Below are 17280 nucleotides of genomic sequence, written 5' to 3'. Positions count from 1 at the left end.
CCTGAACATATAACTTTCTTATTCAAGAGAACTCACTTGTTAGGATATACCAAGGTTCATGGAAAGACTCTCTGACCATTTATGAAGGCAAATGGGCCCCTGAACACAGCCTTAAGCCCATCTTTTCTTGCTTTTTCAACTTTTGGCCACACAGCTTGTCTTGCCTCCCTGTCTTCTTTGATGAGATCTTCAACGAAGCGAATGTGGAGATCTTTACAGATGGGGTGGTTTTTAGTGGCTCGCCAGAGTTCATCCCTGAAGAACCTTCCATTGAACTGCATGATGACTTGCCGGGGTCTTTCAGTATTTCTCGGGCCAAGACGGTGGACAGAATCGAGGATAAGATCCATTTTGTCCTTCCAGTGCGGAGCAATTCTTCCGACGATATCAGCAACAACCTGACGAGTGTTTTCTTCTTTCTCTTCCCTGAGGCCGTTCACTCTTAAGTTCCATCTCCTCTTGTACCGTTCCAGGTCTGCAGCTCTTCTCTCCACCTCTGTTTCTCTTCTTTCCAGCTCTAAGCATTTCTCTTGTAGTCGTTTTACCTCACCTTCTACTTTCTTGTTTTTTTCTTTGCATTCTTTGATTTCAGCCGAATTAAATTCAACAGCTTTTGCGATGTTGGATATAGTGAGAGTATTTTGCTTCAGCTCCGTTTTGAAATCTTCCATCATGCTTTGAAGAGTGCCAATTGCAGCCAGGATTGCCGCAGTGTTTCCAGCACCTGTGTCCTCAACTCCTTTTTGTTTTTTTTGAGGCACTGGTGGTTTAGAGGGCGATGATAAGATGTTCTTGGTACCTTTGGCGTCCGTCTCCATCATTTCTGATCCGCAGTAATCATGGGTTAGCAACGCTTCAATATTAGCTTTAGCGGTAGCTTTTGTCATGTCGGAACTTCTAGATAATAAGCTCGTTTACTTGGTAACTGGGTTTATTTACTCGTTCGTAATGCCTTTTAGTAACTTCGTGTAAAGTTGAGAGATATTTTCTGTGAGTTTTCGAATCGAACTTTTTTGATTCAGGGTCCTGCCGCTTAGAGCTATTCACGGCACGTCCATCTTCTCCGCCATCTTACCGGAAGCCAATTGGTTGAAAGAGAGTCTTTTCTGTCACATTATTCATGAGCTTCAATCCCATTGGTCCGTCCCTGCCTCTGTGCACAGTTTAACAGGAAGTGGGCGCTTTCCTCAGCTGAGAGGCCCTATTGGCTGAGGAGAGTGAGGGGCGCAGCCGTGGTTGGTGGATTAACATTTCATCCAAACAAATGAGTGGAGTCAGGGGCAACCGCTTTTCTCTCCCCAGAGGGAGGAGAAGAGCCAGAGGGTTATTTATAATGCGTTCAAAGGGTCACGTAGAGCATAGTTTTGGGAAAACAACGTGACCAGTGACATTAAGAAACCCAACTCCTCCACAGTCCTTCTGTACGCACACAGGGGCCTCAGAGACAGACAGCACAGTCTATATTAAAGCAGCAGAGAGTAAGTGGGGGTCTCACAGTCAGTATATCAGTAAGCCTAAATCGAGCAGAGATCTGAACTCCTGAAGTGTCCGTCAGCATTGTATTCCCCTGCCACCTTCACATCTTTAGTGTGAGGTTTAATGTGACCTTTGACCCCATCAGTTTAGTCTGTAGAGATTCAGGCTTCCAGGGAGCTGTACGACATCCAGAGTGCATCGACTCGTATGAGAAGAGAAGCATGTTCATTGTTGGTGTGCTGACATCTTCTGGCATTAGCATACATCTGTTTCCATGTCTGGTGCCTTCCTGTCTGACTTTATTTCACCAGAATAAGTTTGAGGTTTACTTCTCTTTATTTTCAAGATTTATGAAATCCACAATCCAACGAGATGTGTCGTTCTGATCTGAGGACACCTGAAAGAAGCAAACTGTGTGATTAAACTTTTTATTAATAAAAGGTGGACCAAGAATACATACAGATACACATAACATTTAAGGGAGAACCTTTAAATGACAAAACTATGTGTGGCGTTGCCTTCCTCCTCATCATTTAAAATTGGCCTCATCATTTTATTTACTTTCTGTCTTTTATTTACATCTCTTTGTCGATTTGTCCGCCCTCTGAGACATGTCTGTTACATCTTTCTTATTGCTTTTATTTTATCTTTGTAGACTTCTCTCTGACTGTTGATGTTTATTCTAATGTCACCCAGAGTTCTGTCACAAAAAAACAACATTGCAGGATCCAAGTGCAGAAACCCAATAAATTTAATTATTTTCAAGAAGTAAAACAAAAATCCACAAAGATCAAAAACAAAGGGAGTCAGAAGGAATCACTGAAACCATCTTCCATACACCAACAACTAACATAAAACAACAATAAACAACAACAAGAGGCAACGAACACTGAGACTGATTAGACGGCACACAGGTGAGACTAATGAGGACAATCATGAGGCATGAAGAAAATACAAGACAAGAAACACTGAGGACAAGAACTACAAAATAAAACAGGAAACACTGAAGACACGCACAACTCGTGTAACATTAAAAATCCACCCACAGGAACAAACAAACACTAAGAAATTACAAAATAAAACAGGAAACACTAAAGACCAAACTAGGAAACAAGCAACACCAGTAAAGATAATCGTCAAGTAAGTAATGAGTGAGTTAGTAGTAAACAATAATTATTATTCATTATTAGAATAAGAAATTTAAAAAAGAAAATTTAAACACTAAAATACCCAAAATACAAAACTATAAACCAGAACAAATCATGACAAGTTCCTGCCTGTGCGTTGTCTGTGAGAGCACTTTGTAAAACTCTGTTTTTAAAGGTGCTCTATACTATAAATAAAGTTATTATCAAGCACATTTTCTTTTTAGATATAATTTACTTTTTTACACTTCCGGCTGTAAAACATCTTTCAAGTACAACTGAGTTCCCGGTTTTGTTTTGTTTTTTTGCCAAATGTAAACAGGTTTTTTTATTTTTATGATTTGATAAAATAATACGTATTAAAAAAATATTTTGGGTTAATTTAAATTATTATTTTCCCTCGCTTGCTGCGCTGACCGGAGCCTACGTAGTTTTTCCGGAAACACACGGTATTCTGTTTTGACAAGGTAAAGACAAACCCCATTAATGCCCTCGCTGGTTTCCGCATTAATTTTGACGTCACTGTCCGTTCCTTTAATTTTGGGTTCCAGTAACAAAACGGAAATTTTCCGCGCGTTCCGCGGTGAAAGTTCACAGATTGAAGCCGAGTGGCGGGAGCTGTTGTCAAGCAGAGGGCTGTGTGAAGAAGTTAGGAGCGTTGTCAGGTATTTCCTAACTTTACTGAGACACCTTGAGCTCTTTTTGGTTGGTTACTCTGACAGGCTTTGTGGTGATGAAGCGTCGTGTTTTGGTCAGATCAGATTTGGCGCCATGCCGCTCCGTGTGTTTACAGCTGCTCCTGCTAGCTTGGTTTCACCTGGTTACAAAGAAGTACTTCCTCGAGTTAAACGAAACATAACTCATCGTGAACTGAACCAAAACTTAACTTAAATAAACGGCTTTTTAACTCAATATAAACACATTGTACGTGTCACTGTGGTTTGTGAAGATTGTATCTACTGTAGTTATGTTAAGTTAAGTTAAATTAAGTTTTGATCAGTAACCGGTTATGGCAGAAACAGTCACGATGTTTACATAATTAATTGACCTTATTATGTTCAGTTAAAAGCCTGTCACGTATTAGTTTGTGCTTTATTTACACTGTATGATCTACAGTTACTAAAGTTTGTTTCCCTTTGTCGTTTTAACTGAACTATTTTACTGTATGTTGACAGGAATACTTTACAACTGTAGTGTACAATTTATATTTCATATAAAAACATGCATTCGTTAAAAACTTAGATTAATGAATAAATGAATGGAGAAAGGGTGGGATTAAATAAGTTTATACTTCGCACTCCTTGTCGGATGTTTACATTACATTTATATATATATATATATATATATATATATATATATATATATATATATATATAAAGTAGTTTGACAACTTTGTTTGTGTGATTTCATTCATTGTTTGTTCATATTACTTTTTTACATTGTGCTTTCTTTTCTCTTTATCTTTATTTTTACATGTTTGAACTAAACATCCTTAAGTATGTCAGTTTCTCTGTGTGGTTTTCTCTCTGTATTTATCTCTGCACCTGTTTCCTCTTCTTTGTTTTCCTTCTGCAGACATGGATTTTAAAAGGCGTAACGGGGCTCCTTTAGTGGGGGGCTCCTCTCAGGCTAAAAGGGGTAAAACAGGTGGAGACTGGGAGGACAGTCCGTCCCAGTTTGAAGAGGAGCTGTCCATGTTTGATGAAGCAGACATGGAGGCGGAGGAGACGGAGGGACAGGCCGGCCATGATGTAATTCCTGTGGGTAAGTGTCACACACAAGGCTGTTTATGTTTTGCATAAGTAAGAAGAACTTCCTGCTCAAGGTTCGATTAATGAGTGTCAAAGACTTCCAGTTAACTTGGTTTTCTGATCATTTCTTAATTGCGTTCGATGTCGTTGTTTTACCTTTTTTGAAGGTTGTTTTCCTGTTTTTCAGTCGTTGCTGAATTGTTTGTGGAGTTTGCATCTGTTTTGCATCATATTTAGACGACATGATGAAGATCTACGGATCGAAACGCTGCCCTGTTTAAAATAAAATAAGCTCATGAGACAAAAATAAGACATAAAATCTGTTTATAAAAGAGGGATTTCTCTCACTTCAAGCTATTAGTTCTGATATCTGTCTTTAAGGCTTTTTTTTTTTTTTTTTATAAAGGTGACCTCTTCTCAGCTGACCTCAACCCTCGATGGCGGCGACCTCAGGCCCCTTCACTGGACCCGTCCTCAGATACTTTGGTGTTCCAGCAGATTGATCTCGACTATTATTTGGGTAATTACAATAAAGTCAATGTTTTCAAATAGACGTGTGTGTGTGTGTGTGTGTGTGTGTGTGTGTGTGTGTGTGTGTGTGTGTGTGTGTGTGTGTTAAAGGAAACGTCTCACAGAGGTTCTCTGTGTCTGTGTTGTGCAGGAGCGACGGTTGTCGGCATGCCTGGACAGTCGCAGGGAAATGTCCCGATCATCCGGATGTTCGGGGTGACGGACGGCGGCAACAGCGTGTGTTGTCACATTCACGGTTTTGCACCTTACTTCTACGTCCCTGCTCCGACAGGTGAGTGGTGACGAGTCACGTGACATCAGAGAGACGAGCTGGAAGATTCTCACTGTCTGCTTCCTTTTGTGTGAAGGTTTCAAATCGAGCGACCTCGGAGAATTCAAGAGAGAGTTGAACAACGTGGTCCTGAAGGACATGAGGTCCAATAAGGACAACATCTCCGTCACGGTGTTGGCTGTGGACATCACCCGCAAAGAGAGTGAGTACACGTGTTGTCTGTGTGACGCGTTCTCATCGTTAAGGAAGCGACTCGTAACCACGAGCGAGCCTCATCCTTCCTGTCTGACCGTCCTGGCGAGCGACGCTGCGTGCAGCAGTGGGACACAGCACGCCGTTTTTCACCCTGACGTCCCGTTTGGACGTGCTCTCTGTTGCACCGCACGCTTTACTTTCTGCAAGTGGAAAAACAGAAATCTTATAGAGCAAAGAATGAAACATGTAACAGAGCGTGCAGCGTGATATCCAACGCTGGCGTGCTGTCAGGACACGGTGCAGGAGATGATCGATCTGTTCTCCTTCCCTGCAGACATGTACGGTTACCATGGGAAACGCAGTCTGGAGTTTTTGAGAATAACCATGGCGATGCCTCGTCTCATCGCCCCCGCTAAGAGGCTGCTGGAGCAGGGCTTCAAATTCGGCCATTTCCCCGTTCAGGGCTACCAACCCTACGAGGCCAACATCGACTTTGAGATCAGGTGTGTTTCTGTGATTTTAAATGTTGGCGGCAGGTTTTAAACACGTTACAGAGGACGGATCCATCGCTACTGTCGCTCTTTGTTCTTCTTAAAACGATTTAAATTCTGAAGCGGCGTTTTCATCCTGACGAGCCTCCGTGTGCTGCAGGTTCATGGTGGACTGCGACGTGGTGGGATGCTGCTGGATCGAACTTCCCAAAGGGAAGTACAGAGTGCGTGAAGAGAAGAGCAGCATGGGGGACACGGACTCTCTGCACCCGGGAAAGGTGGGTCCAGTTTACACATAGGTGGAGCTCGACTCCTGTGATCCGGGTTTCAGAGCGGTCTCGTCTGGTCCTTCAGGTGTCCTTGTGTCAGTATGAGGTGGACGTGGGATGGACAGATTTGATCAGTCACCCTGCAGAGGGAGACTGGCAGAGGATCGCCCCGCTCCGGGTCCTCAGCTTTGACATCGAGTGTGCAGGAAGAAAAGGTAGCGCGCTCTCTTGTCAGTTTAATTTAGTGAGCGTGCGTCTGTTTGAGTTTGACTCAGGGCTTCTTCGTCTCCCCTCCAGGAATCTTCCCAGAAGCAGACAAAGACCCGGTGATTCAGATCGCCTCCATGGTGCAGCGGCAGGGCGAGGCCGAGCCCTTCATTCGCACCGTCTTCACCCTGCAGTCGTGCGCCAGCATCGTGGGCTCGCAGATCCTGTGTTTCACGCAGGAGAAGCAGCTGCTGCAGGTGAGCACGCCGGCTCGGACACACACACACACACGCACACACACACACGGACACACACCTGTTCTGTTGATTTAGTCTGTTTGTGTGTCTGCGTGCAGAGCTGGGCGGAGTTCATGAGGACCGTGGACCCGGATATCATCACAGGATACAACATCCAAAACTTTGACTTTCCTTATTTGCTGAACAGAGCAGCTGCTCTAAAGGTCAGAGCGTCGCTTCTTCTTCTTCCACTTTCAGACACATTTCACACGAGAGGTGATGAACTCATACAGACACGTCTTCTGTGTGTGTGTTCAGGTGAATCTGTTTCCCTACCTCGGTCGAGTGCGAGGCATCAAGTCGGTCCTGAAAGACTCGAACTTCCAGAGCAAGCAGATGGGCCGGCGAGAGAACAAGACGGTCAACATGGAGGGTCGAGTTCAGTTCGACCTGCTGCAGGTCAGAATCATCGGCAGCAGCCGGCGGCGGCGGCGAGCGTCGTGGTGAGCTTTCAGACGGAGCCGCTGACCCCTTCGTGTGTCTCCCCTCTCAGGTTCTCCTCAGAGACTACAAGCTGCGCTCGTACACGCTGAACGCCGTCAGTTACCACTTCCTGCAGGAGCAGAAGGAGGATGTCCAACACTCCATCATCACGGACCTGCAGGTAAAACTCCAAACCTTCTCCAAGAGAGAGAGAGAGAGAGAGAGGCGTCGTTTAGAGCGAGGGGAGCTTACTCCATCTTGTTTCCTCCTCAGAACGGTAACGAACAGACCCGGCGCCGCTTGGCCGTGTACTGCCTGAAGGACGCCTACCTCCCCCTGCGCCTGCTGCAGAAGCTGATGTGTGTGATTAACTACATGGAGATGGCCAGAGTGACGGGCGTGCCGCTCACCTACCTGCTCTCCAGAGGTCAGCAGATCAAAGTCGTCTCCCAGCTGCTGCGACAGGTAACGCAGGCGAACACGCCGACAGACGCCGTGCGCGCGCGTGTACCTTCACCTTTTACAGACGGTAACGTAGACGTGTCGCTGCTTCCTCAGGCCATGAAGCAGGACCTGGTCATGCCTGTGGTGAAGACGGAAGGAGGAGAGGACTACACGGGAGCGACGGTCATCGAGCCAGAGAAAGGGTAAAAACACGTTTGCACGCCTCCTCGCTCTCCTCCGGGCCGAGCGAGCCGCTCACACACGCCTCGTCTTCTTCTCTGTGCAGCTACTACAGCGTCCCCATCGCCACGCTGGACTTCTCCTCCCTGTACCCGTCCATCATGATGGCTCACAACCTGTGCTACACCACGCTGCTGCAGAAAGGCTCCGCCGAGAGGCACAGGTGAGACGATGTGAAGCAGAGCGAGCTCGAACCCGTCATGTTTCCTCCTCGTGTGCACGTGACGAGCTGACGTCTGTGTGTCTGCAGCCTCTCGCCCGAGGACTTCATCAAGACTCCGACGGGTGACATGTTTGTGAAGAGCTCTGTGAGGAAAGGTCTCCTTCCTGAGATCCTGGAGAACCTGCTGTCGGCCAGAAAGAGGTTTGAAGAGTCCGAATGATTCACACGACCCGGCGCCCTGACTCTCTCTCTAACTCGCCGCTACGAGTGTTCAGCAGGTTTTATCTTTGAATCATTAATTATTATTTTTTTCCTGCAGGGCCAAAACGGAGCTGAAGAAGGAAACGGACCCGTTCAAACGGCAGGTGCTGGACGGTCGACAGCTGGCCCTGAAGATCAGCGCTAACTCTGTGTACGGCTTCACCGGCGCCCAGGTGGGCAAGCTGCCCTGCTTAGAGATCTCACAGGTGAGAGCGTCTACAGCGTGAGGTAAAGAGTCCTTCATGGACTCATCCAGTCTGCAGATCACGACACATCGGAGCCCCGACCCGACCCGACCTAAAATCAAGGCCTTAAAATGTCTTAAATTAACATAAAAGTTTTAAAAACCTTCAGCGTGTTAGTGTAAATGTGAAATCTTTGTTTTTTTAATTCATTTTAATTTAGTTCTCAGACGCACGTCGTTCATGCAGCAACTTCAGACAACGTGCAGATTTAACCAGAAACTGGCTGTCCAACAAAGACTTGTCGTCGTGGCTAAAAGCAGGCGCGGCGTGCGCGGCGTGCGAGGCGCGGCGTGCGAGGCGCGGCGTGCGAGGCGCGGCGTGTTCAGTGAAAGAAATGTTTTACGCTCTGCACTTTTTCACTGGACCGAAGAGTCACGTTTATGTTGAACTAAACATTTAGGTAAAATTGTCCCAAACCTCTGAAGTTTTTTCACTTCTTTTTTTTTTTTTTTGTTGATTTTTGAAGTTGGTCTTAAATTAAATTTCAGATGGCTTTAAAAAGTCGTAACTTTAACTTAGGACCCCTGACTGAGTGTTCAAATCCAGCCTGTGAGTTCAGAGGTCACATGTATCAGCTGTTCCACATGGACGCGGCGTGCGGCGAGCTTCTCGTTGTGCACAGACAGGAAGTCAGACGGTATTGCATCATCTTCAGTCGTCGTCTGTTTGCAGAGCGTCACCGGGTTCGGCAGACAGATGATCGAGCAGACCAAACAGCTGGTGGAGTCCAAGTACACGCTCTCCAACGGTTACCAAGGCGACGCCAAGGTGAGCAAAACGTGACTCAGACTCTTCTTCACTCTGACTCGGCGTTCGACCTTTTCCTGAGCGTCTAACTTGAATCTTTTCACAGGTGATCTACGGAGACACGGACTCGGTCATGGTGAAGCTCGGCGTCGGCACGGTGCGGGAGGCCATGGAGGTCGGGAGGGAGGCGGCGGAGTGGGTGTCGTCTCACTTCACGCCGCCCATTAAGCTGGAGTTCGAGAAGGTAGCGCTCGTCCGCGGAGACGTTCAGATCTGATCGGTCACCGTGGTAACGGAGGCTTTGCTGAGTCCTGTTGTGTGTGTGTGTGTGTCGGTCCACAGGTGTACTACCCGTACCTGCTGATCAACAAGAAGCGCTACGCCGGCCTCTACTTCTCCTCCAGCGCCGACACGCACGAGAAGATGGACTGCAAAGGAATCGAGACTGTTCGCAGAGACAACTGCCCCCTGGTGGCCAACCTCATCAACACCTGTCTGCAGAGGATCCTCATAGACAGGTACACACACACACACACACACGCAGGCTCTGATGACGTGGTTTTAAGTGCTGATGAGAGGCGGCGTGATGTCGGTGCAGGGATCCTCAGGGCGCCGTGGATCACGCCAAGGAAGTGATCTCAGACTTGCTCTGTAACCGGATCGACATCAGCCAGCTGGTCATCACCAAGGAGCTGACGCGCACGGCGCAGGAGTACGCCGGCAAGCAGGCGCACGTGGAGCTGGCTGAAAGGTGAACACACACACACACACACACACACACACACACACACACACACACACACACACACACACACACACACACACACACACACACACACACACACACACACACACACACACGTACGTCTACGAGCTCAGGTCCATTTACTCGAAGAGAAACGCTTCGAACGCTTCGAGTGACCTCTCGTCGATGTTTCACAGAATGAGGAAGCGAGACGCCGGCAGCGCCCCCAACCTGGGAGACCGAGTTCCCTACGTCATCATCAAGGCGGCGAAGGGAGTCGCAGCGTACATGAAGTCAGAGGACCCGATCTTCGTGCTGGAGAACACCATCCCCATCGACACGCAGTACTACCTGGAGCAGCAGCTGTCGAAGCCTCTGCTCAGGATCTTTGAGCCCATCCTGGGAGAGAGCAAGGCAGAGAGCATCCTGCTGAGTGAGTCCACGCCACGCTCGGCGCCACGCTCAGCGCCGCCCTGACAGTCTCATACCTAACACGGCCTCTCTCTCTCTCCTGTCAGAGGGCGACCACACGCGCTGCAAGACCGTGCTCACCTCGAAGATCGGCGGGCTCATGGCGTTCGCTCAGAAGAGGAGCACCTGCATCGGCTGCAAAGCCGTGCTGAAGACAGACGGTGTGTGTGTGTGTGTGCGTGCGTGTGTGTGTGTGTGTGTGTGTGTGTGCGTGTGTGTGTGTGCGCGTGTGTGTTTACTGCTTTCTGACCTCTGTTGAATATTTGTGAGACATCCGACCTTTTCGTCGTTTCAGCTGCGGTTTGTGATTTCTGCAAAAAGAAGGAGTCGGAGCTCTACCAGAAGGAGGTGAGAGATGTTTATTCACGCACGATGTGTCCGAGCGCGTGTGAAGACACGCGGACATCATCACATCGTTAAACGTCTTCGTGCTCTCTGAACTCCTGCAGATCTTCCACATGAACACTCTGGAGGAGCGTTTCTCTCGCCTGTGGACTCAGTGTCAGCGATGTCAAGGCTCGCTGCACGAGGACGTGCTGTGCACCAGGTGAGTGTCCACCACACGTGTGTGTGTGTGTGTCCGTGTGTGTCCTGAGACAGAAACATGCACTGACTCTCTCTCTGTCCTGACTCGCCTGCAGCCGGGACTGTCCCATCTTCTACATGAGGAAGAAGGTCCAGAAAGATCTGGACGACCAGAGCAAGCTGGTGTCTCGCTTCGGATGGTGAGAGGAGACACAGCGGCGGGCGCTCTCTGTATAAAGACTTAAATATCACACTATTTCTATGTTTTCTATTATGAACTCTTTCACAGTAAGTAAGACTGTTTTTTTTGTAAAATAAAGAGGAAAAGCAAAACCTTCCTTTGGTGCTGTTGTGTGTGATCAGCAGAACCTGTCTTCCTCATCGGGAGTCGTTTTTCAAAGACGTGGACGACGATGTCTCCGTAGTTTGAACACGGATCAGGTCTGAACGCACCACGTGACAGATGTGATTTATTATAAGGTGTTCCTCGTGCGTCTGCAGCCGGGCTGTGAAGAGTTAAAGTTCTGATGATTATTCTTAAATGTCTCACTTAAGTCGCTCTCTTGAATTATTAGAGAGAGAGAGGACATGCAGGAGGAGTGTTCAATGTTTCCGTGTTGGGAAGTCTGTTCTGTCGAGTGATTTCAGGTCGGAAAGTCTGAACGTTGTATAAACAAACAAAAACAAGAACCTGTTGATGATTCATGTAATGTCTCTGTTAGTTATTTTTCAGCCAGAAGTTGTTGTGCGATACGAGAATAAATACAAAAAGTACGTTTAAACATTTAATCAGTAAAAATGTTAAAAAGCAGACGAGAGGTCAGAGCTGAAGACGTTTACTTGTTGGATACAGCAGAATGTTTGGAGGTCGAGTCGAGCTCATTTCAAAATCATTTATTTGAAACCTTCAGTCCAGAGAAACACGAAGCTTCACAAGCAAACGTGTTTCTGATGTTAACCTTTTAAACCGGAGAGAGGGGGCGGGGCTAATGCTACGACGTTTTCTTTACAGTTACTGACAGTAGTTAACTACAAAAACCTTCTACTGAATATCCTTAAAGTCCAAAGAGCGTGCTCTACAATGATTCTGATAAAATATCAATGAAAGGATCAGCCCGTCGTGTTTAACGGCTCCTCGGTTCCCGCTCAACGCTTCCTTTGTGTCGCGAGCCGAACGATCGACGCACGAGGAGAATAAAGTGCGGAGCGTCAACGGGCGCCGTCACTGTTTCATCACGGCGTCTTCTTTACACGTCTGTGGCCGTGGGGAAAATAATAATAATAAAAAAAAGCCATGATGTAGCTGGTGAAGGAAACCGGGAAAGGAAGACGACTACATCTCCCAAACGTACAAAAGCAGTGATCTGTCGGAGAGCGGCAGATTCTCAGAGTATAAAAACATGTTTTTCTTGATCTCGATGATGTACCAAACGATTACATTCAATTCATCACAGGTTTCAATTCTTATAAAAAAAACTGTGGTGCAGGTTTGGAGGGTCAGCGTGAACTCTGGACCTCCTCAGTGAGTCGACATTTATCTGTCTGTTACATTCAGGGACAATTTAAAAAAAAGACTTTCTATCATCTACTGAAGTTTAAACTAAAGCTGAGCTCAACTGCATAAATGAAAACATCTAAAAAGTGAAGTTTCAAGTCATTGAGTTGTGAAAATTAAAGAAGAAAGTCCCAGTGTTGGACCCTGCAGTGGACAAAGGGAACATGTCTCATACCAGAAGCTGCAGCGAGGCAAACAAATATGTCCGCCGTGTGTTTCTGCATTTTTATCGTTGAATTAAAAATAAAAAATAAAAATGTCTGGGACTTCTATTTCTGCCGCCGTCGTATCAAAACAATTATTTTGAACTGGAGTTGAAGTTTAATATTCTGGTGTTTTGTGACGGCAGTAAAAATGGATTCTTCCTCGCCTGCGTCGCCCGTGGAGGTCGGTGCTGGACGCCGCCGCCGCGGAGGAGGAGCAGAGTGTGTGTGAGTGTGTGAGTGTGTGTGTGTGTTATAGTATAGTGCAGCGTCTCTGAGTGTTCTTCTTGCTCTTCTTGTTGCTGCGGTTGGTCTCCTTGTATTTTCTGATCTCACGTACGAGCGAGTAGAACGCTTCCTCGACGCCCTGCCACAGAAAACAAGAGTTTCATTAGCATTAGCATTAGCATTAGCATTTTGACCTCAGATTTTGTCTCCCTGATAACCGAACACTTCTTCTCCTTTCGACCCACCTGTCGGGTTTTGGCCGACGTCTCGACGAACGGCACTCCGTAGCTGCGTGCCAGCTCCTGGGCCTGCCGCGTCTCCACCGTGCGAGTGCCGAGGTCGCTCTTGTTCCCGACCAGCACCATGGGAACGCTGTCGCTGTCCTTCACCCGGTTGATCTGCTCTCTGATCGGGAAACACAAGAAGCAGCAGCAGCTTCTGAGTCACTGAACTTCTGCTGAACTAACAATCTACGTCAGCGAGCGGCGAGGGGAGAGGAAGTGATATTCACTTCTGGTTCCTGTAAGAGCTCGTCGGGCTGATCGCTTCAACTTCATGTTTCAAAAAGATTCTTATCAAAGAGCGGCCTGCGCTCGGACGCACAGACAGAAGCTGTAAATCAGGAAGCAGCCGTTGACCCGCTGCTTTCACACATTCAAAAAAAAAAAAAAAAAAAGCTGAAAACTTTCCGGGAGAGTCGAGGATGTTGTGAAAGCAGACGCACGTTTTTCTCTCTGCTCTGGGAAACATTTCCAGCATGCAGTCGGACTGAGCTGGTGACAAACTCACCGCTGCTGGACGATGCGTTTAAGGACACAAAAAAAACCTGACATTTTAGCGTCAGACTCTGAGGCTTCATTCAGTCATGTCTGAGACTCCTCCCCTCGCCGACAGGGATCGTCCCCCGCTTCCTGTGACGAACAAGCGGCAGTGTGCACAACACACACACACACACGTCTTTGTGTACCTGTACAGGTGAACGTCCTCGAAGGACTTGGTGTTGTTGATGGCGAACACGCAGAGGAAGCCCTCCCCCGTCCTCATGTACTGGTCCCTCATGGCGCTGTACTCCTCCTGACCTGCAGTGTCCAGGATGTCCAGCAGACAGGTCTCTCCATCGATCACCACCTGCTTCCTGTATGAGTCCTGAAACACAGCCGTGATGTCATCATCATCATCATCATCATCGTCGTCATCCAAGCCGGCGTTCGCTCTGCTGTCGTGTAGCAACACGATCCGCTGAGTGAACGTTTCACAACCTGCACTCTGAGCTGACTCACAGCGTCGGACGCCCGCAGGAAGCTGAAGGCAGATTGACACCTGACTTGTGTAACAGCAAAGATTACCCAGCAGGCCGAGCAGAGCCGGCGTTTGAACTCGTGTGTGGCGCTGATTAGAAACTAACGAGGCTTTAGACGAGAGCCGTTCGCTTTAACGGCTTTCTGACGGGTTTTAGCGACTTCAAAACAAACGCTAAGACGCCTCTGGCGTGAACACAGAGGATCAGCTCCAGCAGCTCCTCGTGTTTGTTTTGGTCCCGCTTTGTGACGATGCCTTTGTGTTACAGCGGGTTCGACTGTGCAGGAATTCAAGACACTGAAACGAGAAGAAGCTTCGACTCTACTTCTCAAACTCAGGATTGACGAATCAAATACTCCGACCTTCACTGGACGACTTCGTGATAGCAGGTTGTGCATTAATATGTTGTCAACATCCTGAGTGTTGCGTGCAACTGAGACAATCTGTTGTGCAACTCCATCAGAGATGTTGTGTAACGCACATGGAAGATAACGGCACGCCAGAGTCATTTAATCATTTAATGTAGGGTTGTCATGGTAACAGTAACGTGTTGAAAAAACAATGACGTCCGTTTTGACTTTTTCAATTTGTGCAAATCAGAACTGTGTGCAAATGTTTTACCCTGAGATGTTTATGATCTGAGGTCTAGATCTCTATCTGGTGTGTGTGTGTGTGTGTGTGTGTGTGTGTGTGTGTGTGTGTGTGTGTGTGTGTGTGTGTAGGTAAGTAAGTGTCTCACCTCGATGGTTGGATCATATTCATCTACAAAGTGGTTCTGGATGAGCTGGATGGTGAGCGCGCTCTTCCCCACGCCTCCTGCTCCGACCACCACGAGCTTGTACTCGGTCATACCTGCCCAGAGACCCGCAGGTAACCACGTGAGTCCACGTCACACGTCACACAGACAGACACAGACAGACAGAGACAGACACAGGTGAACAGGAACACATCTAATCCAGATCACATAACCATCGACCTCTTCATCCACGCGCACACACACACACACACTGACCCAGATTTCAGGATCCAACCCGCTGACGTCACTACTTTACGCCAAGTATAACTGATTTTAGAGTGTGAAAAGTTTAAACAGACTCACCTCTGCTCTCTGGGATTTATAACAGTCTTGGAAACGATCGCGAGATTAGCTTGCTACATAACGTTAGCTTGGGACGATTTCCTCATTCAAAACCAAACTTCCGGGTCTCTTCGTAATTTATTTTTTTCTTTAAAGAGTTAATTAACGAGTTGAAGTGTAAACGAGAAATCTCCGGGATTAGAAAAGATTAGTTTGAGGAAAAAGCCGGAATCCGTGAGTTCCTAATAACTCTCCATTGAAAGTAGTGCGTTTTCACCTTAATCCCCTCTCCAGGCAACCAATCAAACGGTTGCATTCAGATTGACGTTCCAGCGGACCAATCAGAGTGCATCTTTCAGTATAAACCCCTCCTAGATGATACAACGTTGTCCAATCAGAAAAGGGAGTTGCCCTACTTGGGCGTGACCTGACAGACAAACTTCTCTCTGGTGTCTTCAACTCCACCTTAATCCAGCAATGATCTTTATTTACGTCAACATTAATTAATAATCTAAAACACGATATATCTCTCTCTTTAAAATTCTACATTTCATCCATGACAGCAACCATCGCAGAGGCATTTTACTTTATGAGTAACGCCGGCGTCTCCTGACAGTTTTGTTTTGAAAAGAGAAAGCGGAAGTGACGGTCGGATTAACACTAACATATTTATATGTTATCTTTTAAATTTCTATTGACCAAAAACGTATGCACAAACAACACGGTATGGAGATTTATGAAAACACATGCACAAATATAAGTGCACATATTAAATAATTATATAAAAACGATACAAAGAATAACAAATAATTATCATAAAATGTCGGAATATTTTGAGATAATAGCATTTTATTTCAGTCAATTTGGCAGGCTTTTCAGTGTTTGCTGCCATCTTGTGGCCACAGTGTGAAACTGCACCACTCCACCAAGCTCGCGTCAATCAACATGTGCTAAAGCTGTCACTTCCGGTGGTGTTTTTCAGAATTAAAGACGAACAAGCCACTAATTAACACGAAGAATTCTTTATAAAATGAAGACCAAATTGAGGCTTTTAGAAGCCCAGTGACAGAAAATATGACGAGATTATTGTGTTAAACTACCAAATGAGTTAAAAAAAAAAAATATAATATTCGTTTTTCTTTTAAGATTTTCATACATGTATTCTGTTGGATATAGTTTACTTTTTTAACACGCAAACACCCACGCAGCATGCACAACGCTCCACCCTCTGCATCGTCATCTTTACTCCCCTTCTCTGTGACGCCCCCCCCCCCCCCCCCCCCACCAACCCACTATCCCACTGAGTGCATCTGTTCTACCATCTAATCTTTGCCTAAAATCACGCAGATAATCCTGCATCCATCTGTCCCGAGATAAAGACAGAGAAAGACAGAGAAGTGACATTGTGCAGAAATTATGTTTAAACAAAAATCAACACTGCATCATCATCATCTTCATCATCATCATCTGCTGCTGCAGCTGATTAACCTCAAATACATGAATGGGCTAAAATAGTGACATCATTATAAATTGCTTAAATTTTATTATACACAAGGATATCTCACATATACATCTTTTTTTTTAAATTTTTACATAGAATATTATTATGACAGTTTTATCATTCAGATATATTTTCATTTTTTACTCTGTTTCCCAGCACACGTTTCATCGTTAAGAGGAAGAAGGAGGAGGACAACATCGGAACAGCCATAAACTGAGACAAAGAGAAACTGGATTAAAAACACACACCGATACAACACTTAGAAATGAAATCGTTCACAGGAAGAATCATTCGTGTCTTTTCCACATTGCACTCAGAAAATGAAGTAATGTTCCTTAATCACTTTTGTAAATGGTTTATTGACAGACAAACGGCGCTCGCCATCAAACCCTCATTTGAGACTAAATTATTAATTTTCAACATTCGAGCAGTTCATTCAAACAGTGTCTGTAACATAGAGAGAGACTGATTCATTTAGTGATCATAAAGAGAGCGAGTTTGGAATCATAAAAATGTTCAC

General features: G+C 46.2%; 2 protein-coding genes across 2 annotated transcripts; one reads left to right on the top strand and one right to left on the bottom strand.

Moving 5' to 3' along the window:
- The first annotated feature begins 4179 nt into the window (after positions 1-4179).
- pold1 (polymerase (DNA directed), delta 1, catalytic subunit) lies at positions 4180-11234 on the top strand. The gene is made up of 25 exons (XM_079367067.1): positions 4180-4385; positions 4779-4892; positions 5034-5174; positions 5251-5376; positions 5704-5872; positions 6021-6138; positions 6215-6344; positions 6427-6593; positions 6692-6796; positions 6891-7031; positions 7126-7236; positions 7329-7520; positions 7614-7702; positions 7786-7902; positions 7990-8103; positions 8222-8369; positions 9081-9176; positions 9262-9399; positions 9498-9673; positions 9754-9906; positions 10098-10333; positions 10419-10532; positions 10667-10719; positions 10821-10918; positions 11013-11234. Exons 1-25 carry the CDS (start codon positions 4199-4201, stop codon positions 11098-11100), a joined length of 3321 nt encoding a protein of 1106 aa, XP_079223193.1. The 5' UTR covers positions 4180-4198; the 3' UTR covers positions 11101-11234.
- Positions 11235-11669: 435 nt separating this feature from the next.
- On the bottom strand, positions 11670-15580 carry LOC306838625 (GTPase KRas). Its single transcript, XM_079366929.1, has 4 exons — positions 14921-15580; positions 13850-14028; positions 13128-13287; positions 11670-13021 (listed from the first exon to the last, which is right to left on the bottom strand). Exons 1-4 carry the CDS (start codon positions 15029-15031, stop codon positions 12908-12910), a joined length of 564 nt encoding a protein of 187 aa, XP_079223055.1. The 5' UTR covers positions 15032-15580; the 3' UTR covers positions 11670-12907.
- Positions 15581-17280: the final 1700 nt, after the last annotated feature.

This window comes from Symphodus melops, assembly GCF_947650265.1.
Source record: "Symphodus melops genome assembly, chromosome: 17".
Lineage (NCBI taxonomy): Eukaryota > Metazoa > Chordata > Actinopteri > Labriformes > Labridae > Symphodus > Symphodus melops.
The sequence above is the reverse complement of the archived record's forward strand: the minus strand, read 5'-3'. Positions and strand labels throughout refer to the sequence as shown.